An 18,856-nucleotide genomic window follows, 5' to 3' on the forward strand; every position below is an offset into this window, starting at 1 on the left:
CTTTTGGATCCACTGACCAGTTTTAACCAGATTTGAAAGAGAAGCAGAAGCCTCAGAAATTATTATCATTCTCCAAGTTGTACGAAAGTCAACACTTGTCTACAGAGAGCCATTCAAGTGAGCAGTAACGCAAAAAGGACTCCTCATTAGGAGACTAAACTAAGTGGAGTTCTTTTCTAGTTAAGAATGTAATAGCACCAAATTTTGGCACGGTGTGGTTGCTTGCATAAACATGACTGCTACTTAACAGGCAAAAGCAGAGTGCAAGACACTATTTAAGCACCTGTAGGAGAGATCTAGCCCTTCTGACCAGTGCATGTTGAAAGCTCTGCAAAAAAGGCTCTGACTACATTATAGAAAGGCTAAGCCCTCAGCACAGGCTTTGGAAAGGGATGGTTGAGCAATGCTAACAGTAATGGTTGGGGTTTGTTTTCCCTAATTATAGACTGCAGAAAGCTAAGCTTCTAATCTCAGATAGTTGTCTAGATTTGCTGCTTGGCTGATGGGAAGAGAAATTCCCACCCCGTCCCCCAAGGATTCATCACACCTCTGTTGGAGCGGAATGGATCTCCTTGCAAGAAGGCACGTCAGAATGGAATGGAATGGAATGGAATGGAATGGAATAGAATAGAATAGAATAGAATAGAATAGAATAGAATAGAATAGAATAGAATAGAATAGAATATTTCCAGTTGGAATGGACCTACAACTATCATCTAGTCCAACTGCCAGCTGGTGTCCTCTCTACAATACCTGCGGAGAGAGTTTAGGTCACATAGATACCTTTCCCATAGCCAAACTTAGCTTGCCAGGCTGGTTATTAGCTCTCCATCTACATGGCACTTACTGCTCAGGTTTCATTAGGAAAGAGGAACATTAGTAATGAGTTGTTAATGAATCTCACAACAATACAAGCAAGTCCTGCACTGAAAAACATTCAGTATAGGTTCAGTGAAGGTTTTTTTCATTCTCAGCCCTACTAATGTGTTCAATATGCTATTTGTCAAACAATGCCAGACAACTGTCCAAAAATAATAGACAAGCAAGACTTTTTTCTTTATTTTTTCCCTCTTTTTAACAATTATTGCACAATCTGTCTAGAATTGCTCAGATGAATGATAGATGGTGAAGAAGTTTTGCTAAAATTGCTCAACTCAACTCAGACATCTTGGACTGATATGTAAATGGTTTTCAGATAATAAATTGGGCTTTGTCTTTTTAAATGGAACAGATATGCAAGGGAAATCTGCATATTCATTGCAGAATCCTTGGAAAATGAGAAATGTTGTTGCCCTGAGCTATTATTTGCCTTGCAATTTTCTAAGGTGTTTCAATATGTTTTATTTTCTTTGTGTAATATGCTCAATATTTAAAGCATTTGAAAGATTGTTTCCACTACAGATATCTCCATTAATAACATTAACCTCATCAGTGCTCCAGGAAAGATCTCTGTGTCCCTAAAGAGCATATGCTAAACATCCTGACATTTCCACTTGCAATGCTTAGTAGACAGTGCCTTAGGCAAGCACTGGTGTATGAGCTGGGTGTAGCTGAATACAATTCATATCAAATAAGCTAGGGGACGGAGCACAGAGAGCTCCTGTTTCCAAGAACTGTCACCTGTCGGGCTGCTTTGCTACAAAATATTGGTGGTGGGAATGAGACATAAAGGAAGAAACCTGCCCATGTTGGGAAAATGATTATACTTTTCTAAGGACAGTAGCCCAGCACTACATTCTTTGAATTGTCAGGATAATATCTTTGTGCATAACTACAGGCTTTTGCCAGGTTCCAGGTAATTTCTAGATGACATCACCTGTAATTTGACCATATCACCTGCAATTTAAGTACAAGGTGAAGCATTTTCATCTCAGAACAAGAAATAAGACATTTATCAGCCTTAATGGAATAATGGCCATGTTTCCTTCCTTGCGTGCCAGTGTTCATTAAAACAACTTTTCTGACAGCAACAGAACCAGTGAAACTCTCTTGCTCCTGTATTTATGGCCCTGCCCCCTAAATCCCACCCCCAGCATACACTGGCTCCCTCCCACAGCAGCTCCCCATGGGGAGGGGAAGTGCCTTGCTCCAGCTCCTCTGAATCTAGGTGCATGAGTGCAGGATGACTGGAAAGCACATGGTGACCAGCCAACCGGCTGCTGCTGAGTGGCTTAAAATTGCTGAGTCCTTGCTGCCTTTCCTTCTCTGCTGGGCTGATCTAGTCTACCTTTTCTCTCCAGCCTACAGTTTTCATGAAAATTGAGGCAAAGTGCTTATCTTTGCCTGCTCTTCCTTTAAAAACAGTTGGAGTTGAATAATGGAGTCAAAACTTGTAAAGGTTACAAGGACAGTCAGGCACACAGCAGGAACAGAGAAAATCAGTGTAAAAATGCTGCCGAATGTATTCAGTGGAAATATTTCAAATACTAATAAACAGTTCAGTCTGTCTTAGGGGGACTAATTTTAAATAATGTTTGTCTTGAATAGCACCACATCCATAAAAAGGGTATGTTTCAAATGTAAACTAAACCCAATCTTAAGAAGTTATTAAGGTCATAGATCAAGAACAGCAACATTTAGAAACAACAGAGATCACCTTATCCTCTGATGACACGGTCAAAAGGCCTGAGAGTCCGGACTGAGGCTGGTAGACCTGTTAAGTACAAATTCAAAGCACGTCTTGGTAAATAATTACAAGCAGTTTAGCAGCTAAATTGTCCTACTGCATTATAGAACCATTTATGAAAAGGGTTGGGGAGGAATTATCATGTCCTCCAAGACCTTTCGGCCTCTGACTTTCCACTGGCTCAAATTTTTATACTTATTTTTCTAACACGCAAAGTTTAGGACAGCAAGGTGCGCTTCTTTCATGCAGTGCTTCTTAAGAATTACAAGTTAAGTACCTGTTACAGATTGTCAGATGGGATTTCACTATATCCATAGTCAGCTCCTTTGATTCCCTGTGGTAATTTGCAACAATTGCAATGGTGAATCAATTGAGCCAGTGACTCCTTTCCATTCCGCTTCGATCTTGGCGAATAGGCAAACGGCTGTTTTGTTCCCATTTTGATTCACGAAAAATGACTAGAGCTTGAAATTGTCGACTTTAGAGGAAAGTCAGGCAGAAATTATTTAGCAGATTCACTGCATATTTACTGTTTCTTTCAAAACCTTCCCCACTGAAAAGCCCTCTAAAGGAGTGCACTATTCCAATGAAGAGAGAGGAGTGGGGACATGGAGGGACACATACAGGAAAACATCCTGATCATGGACTGTACCTTATGTATTGATTCATAGCCCATTTGTCACTCCTTCTTTAATGAAGCAATACCAGGACAATTTATCTTCCCCCACAAGATGTTGTACATTTGGAGCGTGAGCTGACTCTGATGGTTTTGGAGGAAAAATGGAAATGATGGCCTGGTTACACTAAAATATTTCCATGGAAAACTAAGGAACTTTTTGCAGTGATAGCAAGAAGTTTTCCCATAGGAGCACAGCAAATACCAACCACTATACATGAGCAGCAAGACCACCACTGGCTGGACTTTGGTGGCTTCCCACATCCCATCTCTAAAGACAAGATTTCTACAGCATCTTTATATAGTACTTCTATACTACTTCTAAGGGGGGGATGGCCACTTTAATGCTCTTACTGGATGCACTTTGCTTAATTGTCGTCAGAACTGGTGGTTGATATTCAGCTACCCTGAGCTAAGGAGCTAAAGTACTTTAATGTATGTCTCTAGTAAGTGGGAGGAAAAAAAAATAAGAGTATATGGTCCAAACTGAAGGGGAATTTGGGGGGGTAGGTCCTTTTGGGAGGTAAACAGAAAATTTGAATTTAACTAAAAAAGTCTGTGGGGTTTTTTAGATTATGTAACCCTTTAAAACACAATTTTCTTCTCTTTTTTTAATTTGTTATTTAATTTTTTTATTTCAAAATATAGAATAGCTGTTAAGTTTTAAAAGATCCTTGCAATTTTTCACATAAAATAATTTCCCACATTTCATGAACATTTTCCTTATCATAAGGGATATCATAGGATTATTTTTTGGCAACAGAACTTTTAGTGTGTCTCTCCATCTTAGACCCAAGTGCAATTCAGCTTTACAAAAGAAGGAGAAACTGTGTGAAAGAAGCCATTACTTCCTCAAACATTGGAAAACATATTTTCTCTTATTTACTTTATAACATTCTAGAATGGTACAAAAATATTTCACTGACACTGTATACCAGAATCAAATGTGAACTGCTAATGTGGCAATCACGGCAATCCTAATCTAATTAAGCCACTTTGATAATGTCCATTTATCCTCACTGTATTATAAAGTATGAAAAGCCTTGAAAAGAACTTTATTTTAATTGAATGAGACTGGATTTTGTCTTCTCAGAATTAATGACAAAGTACTTGCTAGGTAGGATAGCAAGAGGATTGGGCCCAGTGCATTTAAATTTTGTATATATTTCTTATCTGCATGATTTACCTTATATTTGGAGCACAGTCCATTTACTTACCCAAAAGATCATGTGGTTGTTGTTGTTGTATGTCACCATTATTGTCCTTATAATAATTTAGTATATAAATGGAAGCCAAATTATTCTGTCTCTTGTCCAGATTGACAGATGAGAAACTGTTCCTTAATTTTGAAAGAACAGCCTTGATGTGTTTCATTATCTAATGGGAGCTGGCGATGGCTTTTTCAGCAGAATGTGTCAAATTGATGGGTTCAGGCTGACGACCCTTCGGGATAAGAGATGCCAGCTCTGGCAGGGCACTGCATGCTTACTGGCAAATATTAAAATAGATAATGACATTTTTTTTGTAATCCAGAAAGGCCTCAGTGCGATGCATCTGATATCGTAACACAGGCCAGAGAGCAGCTTGAGCAATTAACATATTTTTAACATGAAGTTTTGAGAAGTTAGTTCAACTCGTTTTTACACATGCAGCTGCAGTGAACCAGTTCTAACTATAGCTTGTAAATTAAATCGGTATGCTAAGGTTAATAGATTAATGATTTTCTCATGAATACAATGTGTTGGCAAGGCACAAACATAAACCAGAGGGCAAGGAGGACAGACCACAGTTGCATAAACAATGGAGACGTTAAGACTTCATTAGTTCTTCCATACTAACCGTGCAGTAAGAAAAACCTTGCATCAGTGATGACAATAGGGACACATTAAGACTTGCTTTTACAGTTGAGAGGAATGATGACTGCAGAAGAGCACACAAAGAACAAAAAGAGCCCCCAGGAAAGGAACTGTTATAATAAATTCATTTTTATATACATAATATTAAAAAATAAAACAATTCAGAAATTATAAGAAAGGTTTTTAACAATTGCAGAAGCTTCCTGGTGGACTCTATATTCTTCAATACTTTCAGAAGTTTATAATGTTTTACTGAACCCAATCAAATACCTTACTATCATCTTCAGGAGAAGCAATTAGATCAGAGATGAGTGTTTTTGAAACTCCACCTAAATTCTTTACATAAAAAGGCAGTCTTCCTTTAAAATCATAACTTTTTTGAAATAAGGCAAAATTTGTACTGTATGTTAAGTCAATTGATACAACACAAAAAATAGACAATAATTTACTAGATTTTTTTGCAGGCATTACTGAGTAAATTGTATTTCATTAGTGTCCAGTTATACTTAAAGCACTCTTTCAAATGTATGAGCCTATGAAAGACCAATTAATAAAGAGGCAATATCATCCTCTGAATTACATTTATATCTGGCCTGAATCATGAGCTGGATGTTATTCAGTTTGAACGTGTCCCGTGTTTACTGGAAGTCCACAGATAGATAGTACTAATATTTAAGACAAAACCATTAAACATTTAATAGTTGAATTCTAAAGACACATTTCAGCCTACAGACTGCTTACACACCACTTGCTGCCACAACATGATCAATATTAGGGGTGGTTCTGCAAGGCACATCTATGGATATACCAAGGTAAGGTTGGGTTCTGCCTCACCTGGAAATGTCCCACTAGCAGCCGTGTTTTTCATAAGGTGGCTAGGTGAGCTGATTAAAGATGAAATCTGGCAGTGCGTTTCCTAGTCTGCACACCTAGGAAAGACCTAAGAAGAAAAAGACTGCCCTAAGGAGCTCAGCTCATCATTCACAGGGACTGAATGAATTTCAAGCACTTCTTATGCAATAACAGGCACATCAGGAGAGAAAACGGGTTGCCCAAGAAGGCACTTAGAGACCTACTTGAGTGTAATTCAGCAGCCAAGGCTTCATCTGAGATTGTAACCACAAGCAGGCAGTAATGGAGCATCATGATAAGGGATGGCTTAGGTTGCTAAGAATGGAAAGCACAAGCTTGTGGGTAGGAAAATCCTGAAAGGCAGGAGTGGGAGCAGTGCTGCCTGACTGGTGTTAAGTGGCTTTGAAAACTGTGTTGTAAAAGCTGCTTATCACATAGATATCTGTACACTCACTCAGCTTGACTCACCCACTCCAAAACAGCTGTATCACCCCCAGCTGCAAGGAAATCGTGACAACATGAGCTGTAACCTCAGGCTTTTCTTTCTATATTCAACACTGCTTTGTAAGGTAGTAAGTAGCTGTAAGTACTTGTCCAGTTTTAGTTTGGAGCTTTATCTTAGGAAATGAGAGAAACACCGAGGGGTTTGGGGTAAGGTCTGTGTTATCCCATCAAATTGCCCTTGTGGATTACAGAGATTTGATACTTCACACCAGTAGATTAGATCTATCCTGTAGGACAATTCCCATGCATTCATATCAAATGTGCCAAATGGGGACCCCTTTGTGGGTACAGTTTTCCTTTCATGCCTTTTCCATGTGTAAATGTGTAACGAGCAAACATGTAGGTACTTAAATTGCTAACTACAATGCCGACTGTAAAACCACTAAGGGTGCAAGTACCGGATTTTTTTCTGGAAACTCCTTTAGCAAGTGAAAATGATGCCTGAAAAATTAGAAAGCATGAACCTCTGCGAATTTATCCTATGTGTCACTGACAGTAGCCACAGAAGCATGTTAAGGTATTGTTTTCTGCAAGTAGCAGGATCTAAAATCTTGCTTTCTATGCTGGATGGGAGAAAGTATTTGGGGAACAAATACGCCCCTTCCCATCATCATGAAAATTGAATGGCTTGTCAGTTTGGACGTCTTAACATGGTTATGCTTCTAAAGTAGCTCACTAATAAGCCTTGCATCTTTATCAGGACTCTTATAATACATTGTATTGTTCTTAAAGACCTGTTTCCTGGTGTCGTAATATCATTGCAAAACCTCAGTTTTCATCTACAAAGCGCATTTTATCTTTGGTATTGTAGAGAAGGGTTGGAAAATAAGACCTGAATGAAGATCAGGTATGAAAGAAAGGGTGAATAAAAAAAGTTTTAAATTATTTTAAAGCCAGTGTCATAATTTTTGAGCAGAAAGTGACTTTTGGCTTTTAGTGGTTCAGATTTGTAATTTAAAGAACAAAAGAAACCATTGCAACTGCCAGGAGAAGTGCATAGCAAAACAAGGAGAGTGCTGAACCTCAAACATTTCACTGCTGGACCAGCCTCCTTCAAACAAGTGCTCCTCAGCCAAAATGGAATGAGATCAGTTTAAACTAGACAAAAACTATCAAAATTAATAAAAGTCAAGTTTTATTGGAAAATTGCACCTTAAGGAGATGGTTTAACAAATTTACTGACAAATTTATCAGGAAAAACTCACCACTGGCTACATTAACATAAAAGCTAGTTATACTGGCTTTTCATCTTTGAAGCGTAAAGCCAGAGATCTGCTTGCACTATTTAAGTCAGGAATATTCCTGGGGCTTTCAGAGGCAGCTGCCTTCTCAGCGTGATTTGATTGATGAGAATGAGACAGGTACCAATTGTCGTTCTATTGCAAAATTCCTTATCTGTAAGTTTATGGGCAGAACTGAAATTTGATGAATTTCAGGTCATAGCACAAAGGCATTTCTTTCCCTTCATTCTGGCTTTTAGAAGTGTACTTTCCACCAACAGGCAATTTGATTTGTATGTTCTGTTCTTGATTTAGCCAAGTCATTCTGAGGGCCAGAGATTTTATGAAAAACAAGTTGTCCCACAATCTTTTGATTTCTGCATGTCATGGTAACCAATGGCACTAAATAACAACACTTCCTAAATACTTTCGGGACCAGATTGTGGCTATGAACAAGGGCCAGTATAACAGTGAGAGGAAGTTTTGCAAGGACAGTTTAGCAGCAGATAACACAAAAGGTGTCCTTGAAACAAAGGAAAATAACTGAAACAGGTACAAGAAACTGAAACACAGACCTCTGAGTGCTCTGCACGTGAAGAAGAGCGGAATAAAGAAGGTACAAGAAGGCCAAAGCCTACAGACATTGCTCAGCTAAAAATTCCTCCCATATGTTGGATGTATTTTCTGCCTCAGAAAGTGAAGATTCAGTAGTGCGGTGTGTTTCTCACATAGACTGAGATGAAGTTGAAGAGAACGTGCTGAGGCTCCTGGCCAAGCATGGATTCCCATCTGGAATGGCTGTTCTCTCACCCCTGCTCTGGGAAGATGGCTTCATTTCATAAGCACATGCCTTGCATTTTCCTCAGTCATGTTTCGTGAAGGGTTACACTGCTTGAATCTTGAATGACACTGATACCTTCCCCCCTGCCTAGCAGTATTGTGATATTGCCATGAATCACATAGCTATTTTTGGCCAAAGTGAAATTTCAGGGACTTTGAGACTGGCATTGCAAGTCCCTCTCTCCCCTCCACTGCTCTTGTTCTGGGGAGCAGACCCTGGAAGTTTCTGGTTGTTGGTGGTAGCTGTAGTGTCCTGGCACTTCGGATGATGCAGCACAAGGCCAGTTGAGAGGAGAGCAAGCACGTTCTGTGGTAGAAAGTTGACACACACGAGAGAATTCAGACTCTCGTGCTTGCAGTAAAATGGGAACTGTGGTGAGGGAAACCACATCACGGCATTAGTGGGCTGTTGAAGCATCGTCAGCTTAACAGATCAGTGCTGGCTACATGGTAGCTCAAGATGGGTCCAGCATTCTTCTGAAAACTTAGAAAGTACAGTATGGAAATGAAAACTTTTTTGCAAAGTGCCAATACCGTAATCCATTATCAAAAAGCACTTTGGTGGCAAGTACTAGAGATAAGGCACCTGCTTGTTATCTGAATCTGAGAGGCACCTGGGAATGACAGGAAAGAGAAGAGAGTTACTCACATACCTTTTTATAATTAAAGGGATAATGATTTGATCTGGAATTAATGTTTGGAAGCAAGCTGTGTGGCTAGGGAAGCACTTTAGAATTCACACCTTCAAGTATTTGATTGCTGTAGAGGAGCCTGCTTTTTTGGCATGCTGCATATGTTTGGTGTATAAAGAAATACAGAACAGTTTGACCTTGAAGCAATTAATCTCTCCTGAGGCACATGGGTTTTGAATGGACGTAGACATAATTAGAGTTTTTAAATTACACCAAGCGTGCTCAATCTTTCCATCAGTGTATAGCTGGAAGAAAATGTGGGAAGGATCTCTGGGTGAGAGGAAAGGACTCCTACTTTCCAGAAAAAGCACCTCCCATGTTTGGGAAGAGGGGGATCCTTTAAATCTCAGCTCTCCTCTCTATTGCAATTTGATATAAGAGACTGGACATGAGTAAGGAGAAAGCTGCTGAAAGTGTCTTGTCCTTGTATCATCTATCACAGATTTAGCAAAAGGAGACCCAGGTATCAGCCATACTGCCACTGTTGAATTTATAGAAGGATTTGGAATTAGAATTTTTACCTTTTCGAGATAACTTTTCTATTCACTGTATTTGCCAAAGGGAAATTTAAAAAGGCCTCACATAAAGTTATTTGCCTTATTCAGAACCAATATAGTTTAGAATTGTATAAATAGCACAGTCATAAACAAAGGAGTGTCCTGTCATAAACCTAGCATGGAAAAACTGAAGGGGTTCGTTGCTTTCTCAGATACCCACATAATTCAGGACTAAGTGGGCTGATACCAATGGCATGAAATAAGGAGCAGAAAACAAGATCAAAAATGTACCCTAATCAACTACAGAGAAGCTAGTGAAGAAACATTTGTTTATATGAATTTACTTTCACTTAAGGTCTGTAACAGATACAGAGAGGAGATCCTCACTGTTTTTTAGGATTTTATTTTCCTCTCCCATTTAAACACTTTGGCTATTCATTATTTGTTTGGGATATTTTTAGTAAGTGCTATAATTAAGATCAAAATGTAATCAAATTCTAATTGCTCTTTCAGCAGGTTAGAACTTTTCAGACCAATTTCTTACTTCTTAAAAGGACATGGTCAGGTACTTCTCCTTTGCTTTTAAATTGCAAAGTTATACTTCTTTATAAATTATAATCCAGTAAAGAACGTAATTTGCTTTATCAGCACCGAATTCAGAATTACTCTAAGTGACAACTGTGTTTTATACCACACACATAGCAAGCTCGCCTTGATTCCAAATGCAGGTTTAAAAGAAAACAAATGCTAAGATAAAAACCGGGATATTGCAGATAAATAAATACTAATTGAAAACAAGAGAGCCAAATTAATTTGCATTAAATCAAGATCCAGACCATACTCTGAAGAGCCATAAATGGGAAAATAAATAGACACCAACATTTTTCCCCAAAACTGCCTTTCTGAGAGTAATCACAGTACCTGAACGCTCTTAATTTAATCATTCACTGGAAGATGTTACAGGTAAGTGCTCATAATAAACAGTAGGTGTTTCCCTGAGGGCCACGGTAGTTTGCATAATGTGCTAGCTATTTATTTTCCAGTGTTACGGTGACAGAAAACTGTTACAGTACAGCTAATTCTAATGAGATGTTTCATAAATGTCTTTTGCTAACAAGAGATCTTGTTTAAATTCTGAGTTTCAGAGGTTAAAATAATACAGCACCACCAGTACAGTCACTGCTGTTACATATGATCCAATTCTTTTTTCTTTAATTAACTTTTGTATGTTCTAATCTATTTATAGATGGAGACATCGAGAGCCCCACAGCTGGAACAGATGTGGCTGTTATTGGAGGTAAGTAGCAGGCTGTACTAAGCAGCACCATTAGAATTAAAACAGCAGGCTGGTTGATGCTTTGCATTTTGCAAAACCCCTACTTTGCTGACAAGACAATGGGAGCGGCACAATTAGAGTTAATTAGGCCAGTGGGAAATCTGCTCCCAGAGGGGCTATTGGCAAGATAACGAGATGAGATAATGAGCATAAACCATATAGTGAGCAGTATCACCCCCATCCATTTCCTCATTTTAAGACAAAATACCGAAGAGTCCAGCAGCAAAGTCAACCTCTGATCTTCATTATTCACTGGGCCAAGATTGTCATTTAATAGAAAACTGGTGTAGAACCTTTGATTTGAGCCATGCTAGCCCATACCACCTGACCCTTTATTTTTACAGAATATGCCGCAGTGCATTTCCTGGTGTTCCGTTAAAGCTCTCTCGTGCATTTAAACTAAATACAGTTGTCAGAATAAATGAGCAAAGCTATGTTCACAGAAAGAACCTGTCTTTTTATTTTTATTGTGTTTGTTCATTTCCATGCTAACGCACTAATTTCAGTCATTCACATGGGGGTATACCAATCATTAGTGCAAATTGGTGAGGTTCTGCTATATTTCCCTCAGGTCCCATCTCCCATAACTTTAATTTCAGCTTTCTATGAACAAGTAGCAGGTAAATTGATTTGTACTTAGTCCCTTAGGCTTATTAATATTGTGCTACATCCAAAGCCTATTAAAGCCTCTTGTGTCAAGGGATACCAGTGAGGTCCTAAAAATTGATGAAGCCCCCACTGCAACTATGATATTATTGTAAACCTAAAGTTCTTTGTATAAGCAATTTCATTTCTGCTAGCAAAAACTTCACTTTCCAGAACCAGGCACGATAAAATCTGCAGGATAACATAGTGGACATATTTTTTAAGACAGAGTTATCATTTTTATTTACTCTGCTAATGTTCTGTTCATTCCCCTGTTCTCATACCAATAGGGTATCCCCACTCAGTTTACTGATGCTGATAAACCTAAAGCTTTGGAGATGCCCACTCCTGCCACATATCCTGAACACAGGGGACAGAAGAGAGATACTGTCTACATACCCATCATTGTCTCTGAAGAATAGCAGGCATTTCCAGGGAGTGATTCATCTCACCAAATGTAGGAATTCAGTTCTAGAAGGGGAATCATACATGTACATGCCGTCCACTGAGGACAGAGGAATCATAGAAAACCAGGTCAGAAGGAACCTCAGGGATCATCTGGTCCAGCCTTTCATGGCAAAAACACAGTCTAGACAAGATGGCCCAGGACCCTGTCCAGCTGAATCTCAATAGGGGAAAGCCCAAGGGGAAAGCCCAAGGGGAGTAACTTAGATGGAGCCTCCGGAACTGTAGATGCCTACAATGAGTCAACAGCTTCACACTCCACATATGGGATTTTCTTAGGAATGTGCTCTTCTGGTGCTTTTTTATTCTGTATTTTCTTAATGTTTGTTTACTCCTTGAGTCATGTAAATATAGAATCAGCTCGGTATGATGTACTTGTGCAGAATCACAGCTAAAGAGTTTATAAGCACATCCCAGTTGTATCCAAAAAGTGTTAAAAAAAAAAAAATCACACAAGTTGAATAAACTCCAAAATACTTCATTTATTTTCAGGATCCTTAAGTGAACAATTTCATCTGGAGGTAAGGGGATACAGCTTGTAATTTTTTAGCAATTGACTTGTCAAAAGTGCCTCTCTTTTATGGACTCCTACCTTTCGCGGTAGAAAAGGAAAAAAAGGAAAGGGCTCTGAGAAGTAAGGACACACAGTGTTCTCTGCACAGCCACCCCAGAACTTGGATTTACTTTCCTTCACTAGGAGTGCTTCCATTCACCATTTAGGCCTATGCACATCTGGGTTACCTACGGAAATTTTTGTCCAGTCAACACATTGCTAGTAATTAGCCTTAGTCCAAGAGACAGAGAAGATCTACCCAGACTCCCTTCCTCCTCCCAGGTGTCACTTTCACATTTATTATCATCAGACTTTCTTAATTAGAACACAGCATGAAATGGCAGCTTGCAAATACAGAGCAATACTGCACTCACATGGCTCCTGCTATTTGTTGAATGTCTCCGAAGAAATACTCAGTGTCCTGTACTCCAAAACTGAGTATGCTCACGAAGGCAGGGTCAGGTTGCCTGCAAACTTCCCGGGGTATATGTTACCAGAAGGATGAAAGAAACCTGTTGGTTTTCCTTTATGTTTATTTCTCCTCATTTTGTAATGAACTTTTAGCTCCAGTGAGTTCAACAAAGTCAAGCCGTTGATTTGAAAGAAAGCTAAAGAGTAGTTTCTGCAGTGTCAGACTCTGTTCTGACCTGGCCTCTGCAACATGCGAACATCTTATGATACATGGACTTTTCCCTAAGAAGTCATTCAAGTTGTGACGCCTGGCTGTGAGGTACTGCTTGTATTTTATTACTGACGATACATTTAACTGGTGTTTTAATTTAACTGGTCTCTTTCCTCTAGGTGTGATTGCTGCAGTGGTATTTGTCCTCATCTGCCTGCTGGTAGTGATGGTCCGGTACATGTACAGGCATAAGGGCACCTACCACACCAATGAGGCAAAAGGAACTGAGTTTGCTGAAAGCGCAGATGCTGCTTTAAAAAATGACCCCGCTCTCCAGGAAGCAGTGGATGAGAGCAAAAAGGAGTATTTCATCTGAGAGGCAAGGATTTCCATGGAGACTTCCCCAAGGGAATCAATCAGAAACGCTACATCAACAGAAGCGCGAAGAGATGGATAATATCAGGGTACAGGCAAGCATCCTAATTGAAAAGTATCTCTTTACTTTTTTTGTCACTGGGTTGTTTCTTTTCCTCTACTGGTGAAGAGCTAAATGCCAGATACTCGCCTGTTGATTTTATTAGCAACACAGCTGGTCACAGTTGAAATCAATATCAGATAAGAAGAAACAAAGTCTCAGTATGAATGATACACCAAGACCAGATAAAGATAGCAAATGCCAAGCCTTGACATTTGGTGAAAATAGCAGATGCCAATGGAAAACATCCTCCCAGAGTTAATGATGCATCCTATGCTGATATGATACAGAACTAACTGAAATTGAATTTCAAATGGCCACAGAACAAACATTAAACTAGATAAAGCTGATGTAGCTTTGTAGCCCAGATATCTCCCCTCTCCCCTTAAATGTGTAATTTTTTTGGCACAGGGGAGTTCATTTTGTTTGTTTGGGGATTTAGATTGGGATTTTTTTTTTTAATTTTATATATATAAAAGTCAAAAACAGTTCAAAGAAATAAAACTGTTGGAAAACATGGAAAATGTAAGAATGAAGGATTTATTTCTAACTTGCTCTGCATGGCAGTTGGAGAACTGCAGAATGTTGGAATTTACAATGTAGTATACAGTAGTCAGTAGACTTACAAATATGATTCCAATTAGATAGTAGGTTCCCTGCATGCATGCATAAATAGATAGATATTAAAAGGTAAAACATCTTGGTTTGAGCAGGCCTTTTGAAACAACGGAGCTCAGCTAGATTTTTTTCATGTAAGATATTTTTGCCTGAGTATTTATTTATTTATTTTGCATTGGAAAATTCTCTTGAATGCCTGCCAGCAGGATTTTGGATTTTTGCAGGGAGAGGAATTCAGTTCTGGTGCAGATACTGATAAATCTTTTATACATGCAACCGTAAGACTGCCACTGTAAAGAAGTTTGCTCATCTGCATCCCACTGGCTTATATTGATGTCTCCCTCTGTATGGCTTCTGTATAGCCTTTGCATTGTGCTAGGTAAGAGAATTACACCAACCATCGATGCTTTATTATAAATAAATAAATAGATTAATCACGGTGGGTCACATGAAAAGATCTTATTCCTTGCCTAAGAATTGACAGTAATGGTAAGTTGGCTTCGTAATTGAAGCCCACGATTAACTCTGGAAATAGGATAATTGTTCTCTGCACCTGCTCGTCCCCAGCTGCGATGGTACCCGGGACTACTGAAATTAGAGGGGGAGAAATACACCATAACAAATAAGACACTGATGAGCTCTGCTCAACTCGATATGTTTTTTCCTGTGTTTTGATCTATATATGTGTGTACATACATATAAAGTCATCTACAACTCTGCTTTCAAGACACTGTTGCTGATCACTTGTGCTCACTTCTTGGCACCAAAGCTTGGAAAGTTCCTGGACTCCAGTATTCATTATTGACATTGGCCACAAAAATGCTGTAAGACAAGACAGCTCTGAACAAGAAAAGACTCTGAGGACCCAAGTGAAGAAATGGGATATTTTTGTCTTTTCAATCAGTCTTTTCACAGTACCTGAAGGAGATGGACTCCTCGGAGTTATGGAATTATTCTTAGAATCCCGATAGCTTTGATTTTGAATCTTAAATCCCTGTATGTGTGCATTTTAACCAAAGAATATCAAAATTGTGCCAAATTTACTAAATGCTTAAGATATTTTTTGTAATGTACCATTGCAAAACCACGTTGTATTCTGTGGTTAGTGCAGTATAAAATGTACAAAAGCCAGCACTAGCAGGGCTCAAATATTTTGATATTATGCACCTGTTTCCTTCTAAGATATTTTGCTATTTTAACCTTTTTACCACTTTTGAAAAAGGAATCTGGTTTTATTTTTCTATGACAAGTGTTGGAGAATTCACTAATCTTAGCTGTAAGACTGAAGACACCTGACACTCCAGTTCAATAAAAATGTAAATATTTCCTCTGAAGAGAGAACAAATGGGGTGACTTGAACTCTGCTGCATCTCCCACACAAGGTGTGGGAACACCAAAAATCTTTCCTCCAGTGCTAACAGGACCTACAGAGGACTACCAGCCTCTTGTCCCCTTTCATATACTCAGAACCATGTAATGTAAGTTTGGCTGTTAAAGAAAATCTACTTTAGAGGAAGGTGTGAGGGAAACGGGGAAAAAATTCCTGTCTCCCTCCCCAGTCATGAAATTCTGGTTTTTGCAACTTGAGCCTGATGATTATAAGTAGACAACTGTGTCATATCTGATGCACAGGAGAGCCTGAATTAGTGTCTCTTTTGGGGGGTGTGTGAGTTTTTTAATTATGTGGTGGACTGAGACAGAATAACTGTCCACATTGGAACTATAGAGGCCAGACTTGCTGGTGGTACAACATGAGTTCAGTGGAGCTCAGACAACTCTTGTCAGTTCAGTCAACTCCAGACTTTGTGTCATTGCTTCCCCTAAATCTGAACTGAATGCCACTACTGGTCATCCACTATATCCCTTCTTAGTAGCTTAATTAAATCTCTTTATCCCATTTTCCCTGTTCATCTAAACTGACAGTCGAAGTGTACAGCAACAGCTTCCCTATCGGTAATGAGCCACTTCGAATATTTGCAGAGCAGTGACTCTGGCAAGAGCTATGCTTTCAGTTAGTTTATTTTTTTACAGTGTCCTTTTTGGTTCCAGGGCTTTGTGTATTTAGAAATGACTCAAGCACACTGAACAGAGAGAAGAGATGGTTTGTGGAGATTTTCTGTTTGGTTGGTTTTTTTAGGACAAATTTTGCTTTGTAATGAAGAAAGCTCATGACATCTGATGACTGGCAGGCTCTCACAGCCTGATCCTGCTATTTTTTACTCATACAATAACTCTACTGTCTTGAGTCATTCAATTTAGTTGTAAAAAGAGTGCATTACAAACTTCCTATAACTTTTAGGACTAATTAGCAAAACATCCTTCTGCAAGCAACATGCTGTGCTAAAACAAACATTATGTACAACACTGAGACGTCTCGTCTGGCAGTCATAGCTTTTCATCACTGATGATTAAATGATTTTTACAATTTGCTTCCTGAATAGGAGAATTAAGGAAACAGTTTCTTTTCCCCCCCCATACTTTTATCGCAGGTCTCTCCGCTGCTGTGGCCTGTTGTCCTGCAGCTCACTGGTGCCTAATTCCTGCTTGCAGTCCCCCAGGCTCCCATCTGGATCCCTACTGCCTACCCTATGGCAAAGGACTGGCCATTTACTTAAGTATTTATTTATTTCTATCAGTGAAGATACTCTGTCCCTCTCTGCCAGCCAAGAACTAATTTTCACAAAGGTTTTAGCTTTGGACTTCCAATCCTGTGTCAAATTTGATCCAACCTGACCAACCTGAGCTGAGACTGATTTACAGAGTGATCACATATGCCACATTTTCACAGAAAACAAGTCTAAAAAAAGTATTGCAAACTCTCTAGTTAGTTAAATTTAGTGCTAAACAAGGGAGCAGAAGGACGATCCCTCAGGCAACTCAGTTTTGTCCTGATGAATTAATGCCCTGGGAAAGCTTGTTGAATGCCTCTTTGCACAGAAAGCCACTGGCCCATGTTTAGAAGCATAAATCATTTTCAGTGATGTACAGGAAAGCTGTGCATCAAAATGACCAATATTTGCTGGAGTTGGAAGAGAGGATAAATATGATCCTGTAGGAGTGCATTTTTTAAGCAGACATGGAAATGACAAGAGTTAAACATAATGATTCTGATTATATTGGTGAGCTTCAAGAGTGGGTCCAGAAAGCTTTCAAATTTTCTCCCTGAAAAAAAAAAATCATTGTTTGCAAAAGGAAACAAATCTTTTTAAACCGTCTCTTCTTGTCAAACTCTCAAAACAGGCTTCACAGATTCAACCATTATACCATTCTGCCTTAACAACTGGAACTCAGTTTCTTCTAATTTTTTGGAGGATACCTGTACAGTCTTTCCCTGCACAAAAATGACTGTTTGCCATTGCCAGCCCCTGTAGCAGCATTACAGCTCAGCAGAGTAATTCTGTCCAAAGCAGTCAGTTCCAAATGTGCATCTGGCCACCCATTACTGGACTTGGTACGCATTTTTTTTCTGGGGCTTGGCCTCTACCATTCCAGGTTTTTCTGAGGTCCTGTGTGCCATTGCACATTAATGCAGTCCCAAGGAGTATTTAATCAGCCGCTAGTCTAGATAATTTTGAATATTTTTTTTTCTTTTTAGAACAACAGGACCAATTCACTTTGGGGGGCTATTAAAAATAGTACCATAGGATCTCTCAGAATATCAACAGCGATTTTTCTCTCAAAGCAAATCTAGGGATCACTGGGGGAACACCAGGACAGGAAAATAAAAAAGACTGTTCCCTTTCAGCAAGGAATGCAGACAAGGTGCTGAAACATTTATAGCTGCAGGATAAGTAGCTAGGCACCACTAGCTACAGCCTGCAAACGTTCCTCACAGAATCTAGGAAACACTGAGCTAAGATGTAAATCAGTAAAAAGATACAGAGGGAGAGAAGGTAATTAGATGCCAATAGAGCTGGAGAGCAGTTTTTCATCAAACAAAATAGATATTGCCATTTGGAGAAATCAAAGTGTATTTGCTGAAGATAACTGCAGACAACAAATTATTTGAATTATATGAGGTGTTTGAATTCGTTGCATGTGCCAGTCCAATCAAAAAATTCTGGTAAATACACCCCAAAAGAGACCTCACATTAAATGTATTAAGAGCTGTTCACTGCATTTTCTAAAATTTCTCAGTTCTTCACATAAGAAAGCTTTGTATGTTTAGAAGATGCAGAAGCTTCACAGCAGCAGTTCATATAAGACAGAAAACTAAAGAACCCCTGAACAAGCAATGGACACGTATCTAATGTCTGGAAATTCAGGTAGTTAATAAAGGAGGCTAACGATAGCAAAGAAAAATGTATAAGTTGAGTAAAAATTTCAACCATATTACAGAGAAATGAAGCATTTGTAGTAGTAGAGGTCCTTCTCCAGTT

The 18,856-nt window shown here is 39.0% G+C and overlaps 1 protein-coding gene across 1 annotated transcript in view; it reads left to right on the forward strand.

Annotated features, from left to right (window-relative positions):
• GYPC (glycophorin C (Gerbich blood group)) overlaps nt 1-14,289 on the forward strand; it is a 30,142-nt gene extending 15,853 nt beyond the window's left edge. Inside the window, exons 2-3 of the mRNA XM_009647153.2 lie at nt 11,010-11,060; nt 13,564-14,289. Coding sequence (XP_009645448.1) covers nt 11,010-11,060; nt 13,564-13,760 — 248 coding nt within the window. The 3' untranslated portion in view covers nt 13,761-14,289. The remainder of the gene's footprint in view (nt 1-11,009; nt 11,061-13,563) is intronic.
• Nucleotides 14,290-18,856: the final 4,567 nt, after the last annotated feature.

This window comes from Egretta garzetta, unplaced genomic scaffold (genome assembly GCF_000687185.1).
Source record: "Egretta garzetta isolate BGI_Z169 unplaced genomic scaffold, ASM68718v1 scaffold759, whole genome shotgun sequence".
Classification (NCBI taxonomy): Eukaryota; Metazoa; Chordata; class Aves; order Pelecaniformes; family Ardeidae; genus Egretta; species Egretta garzetta.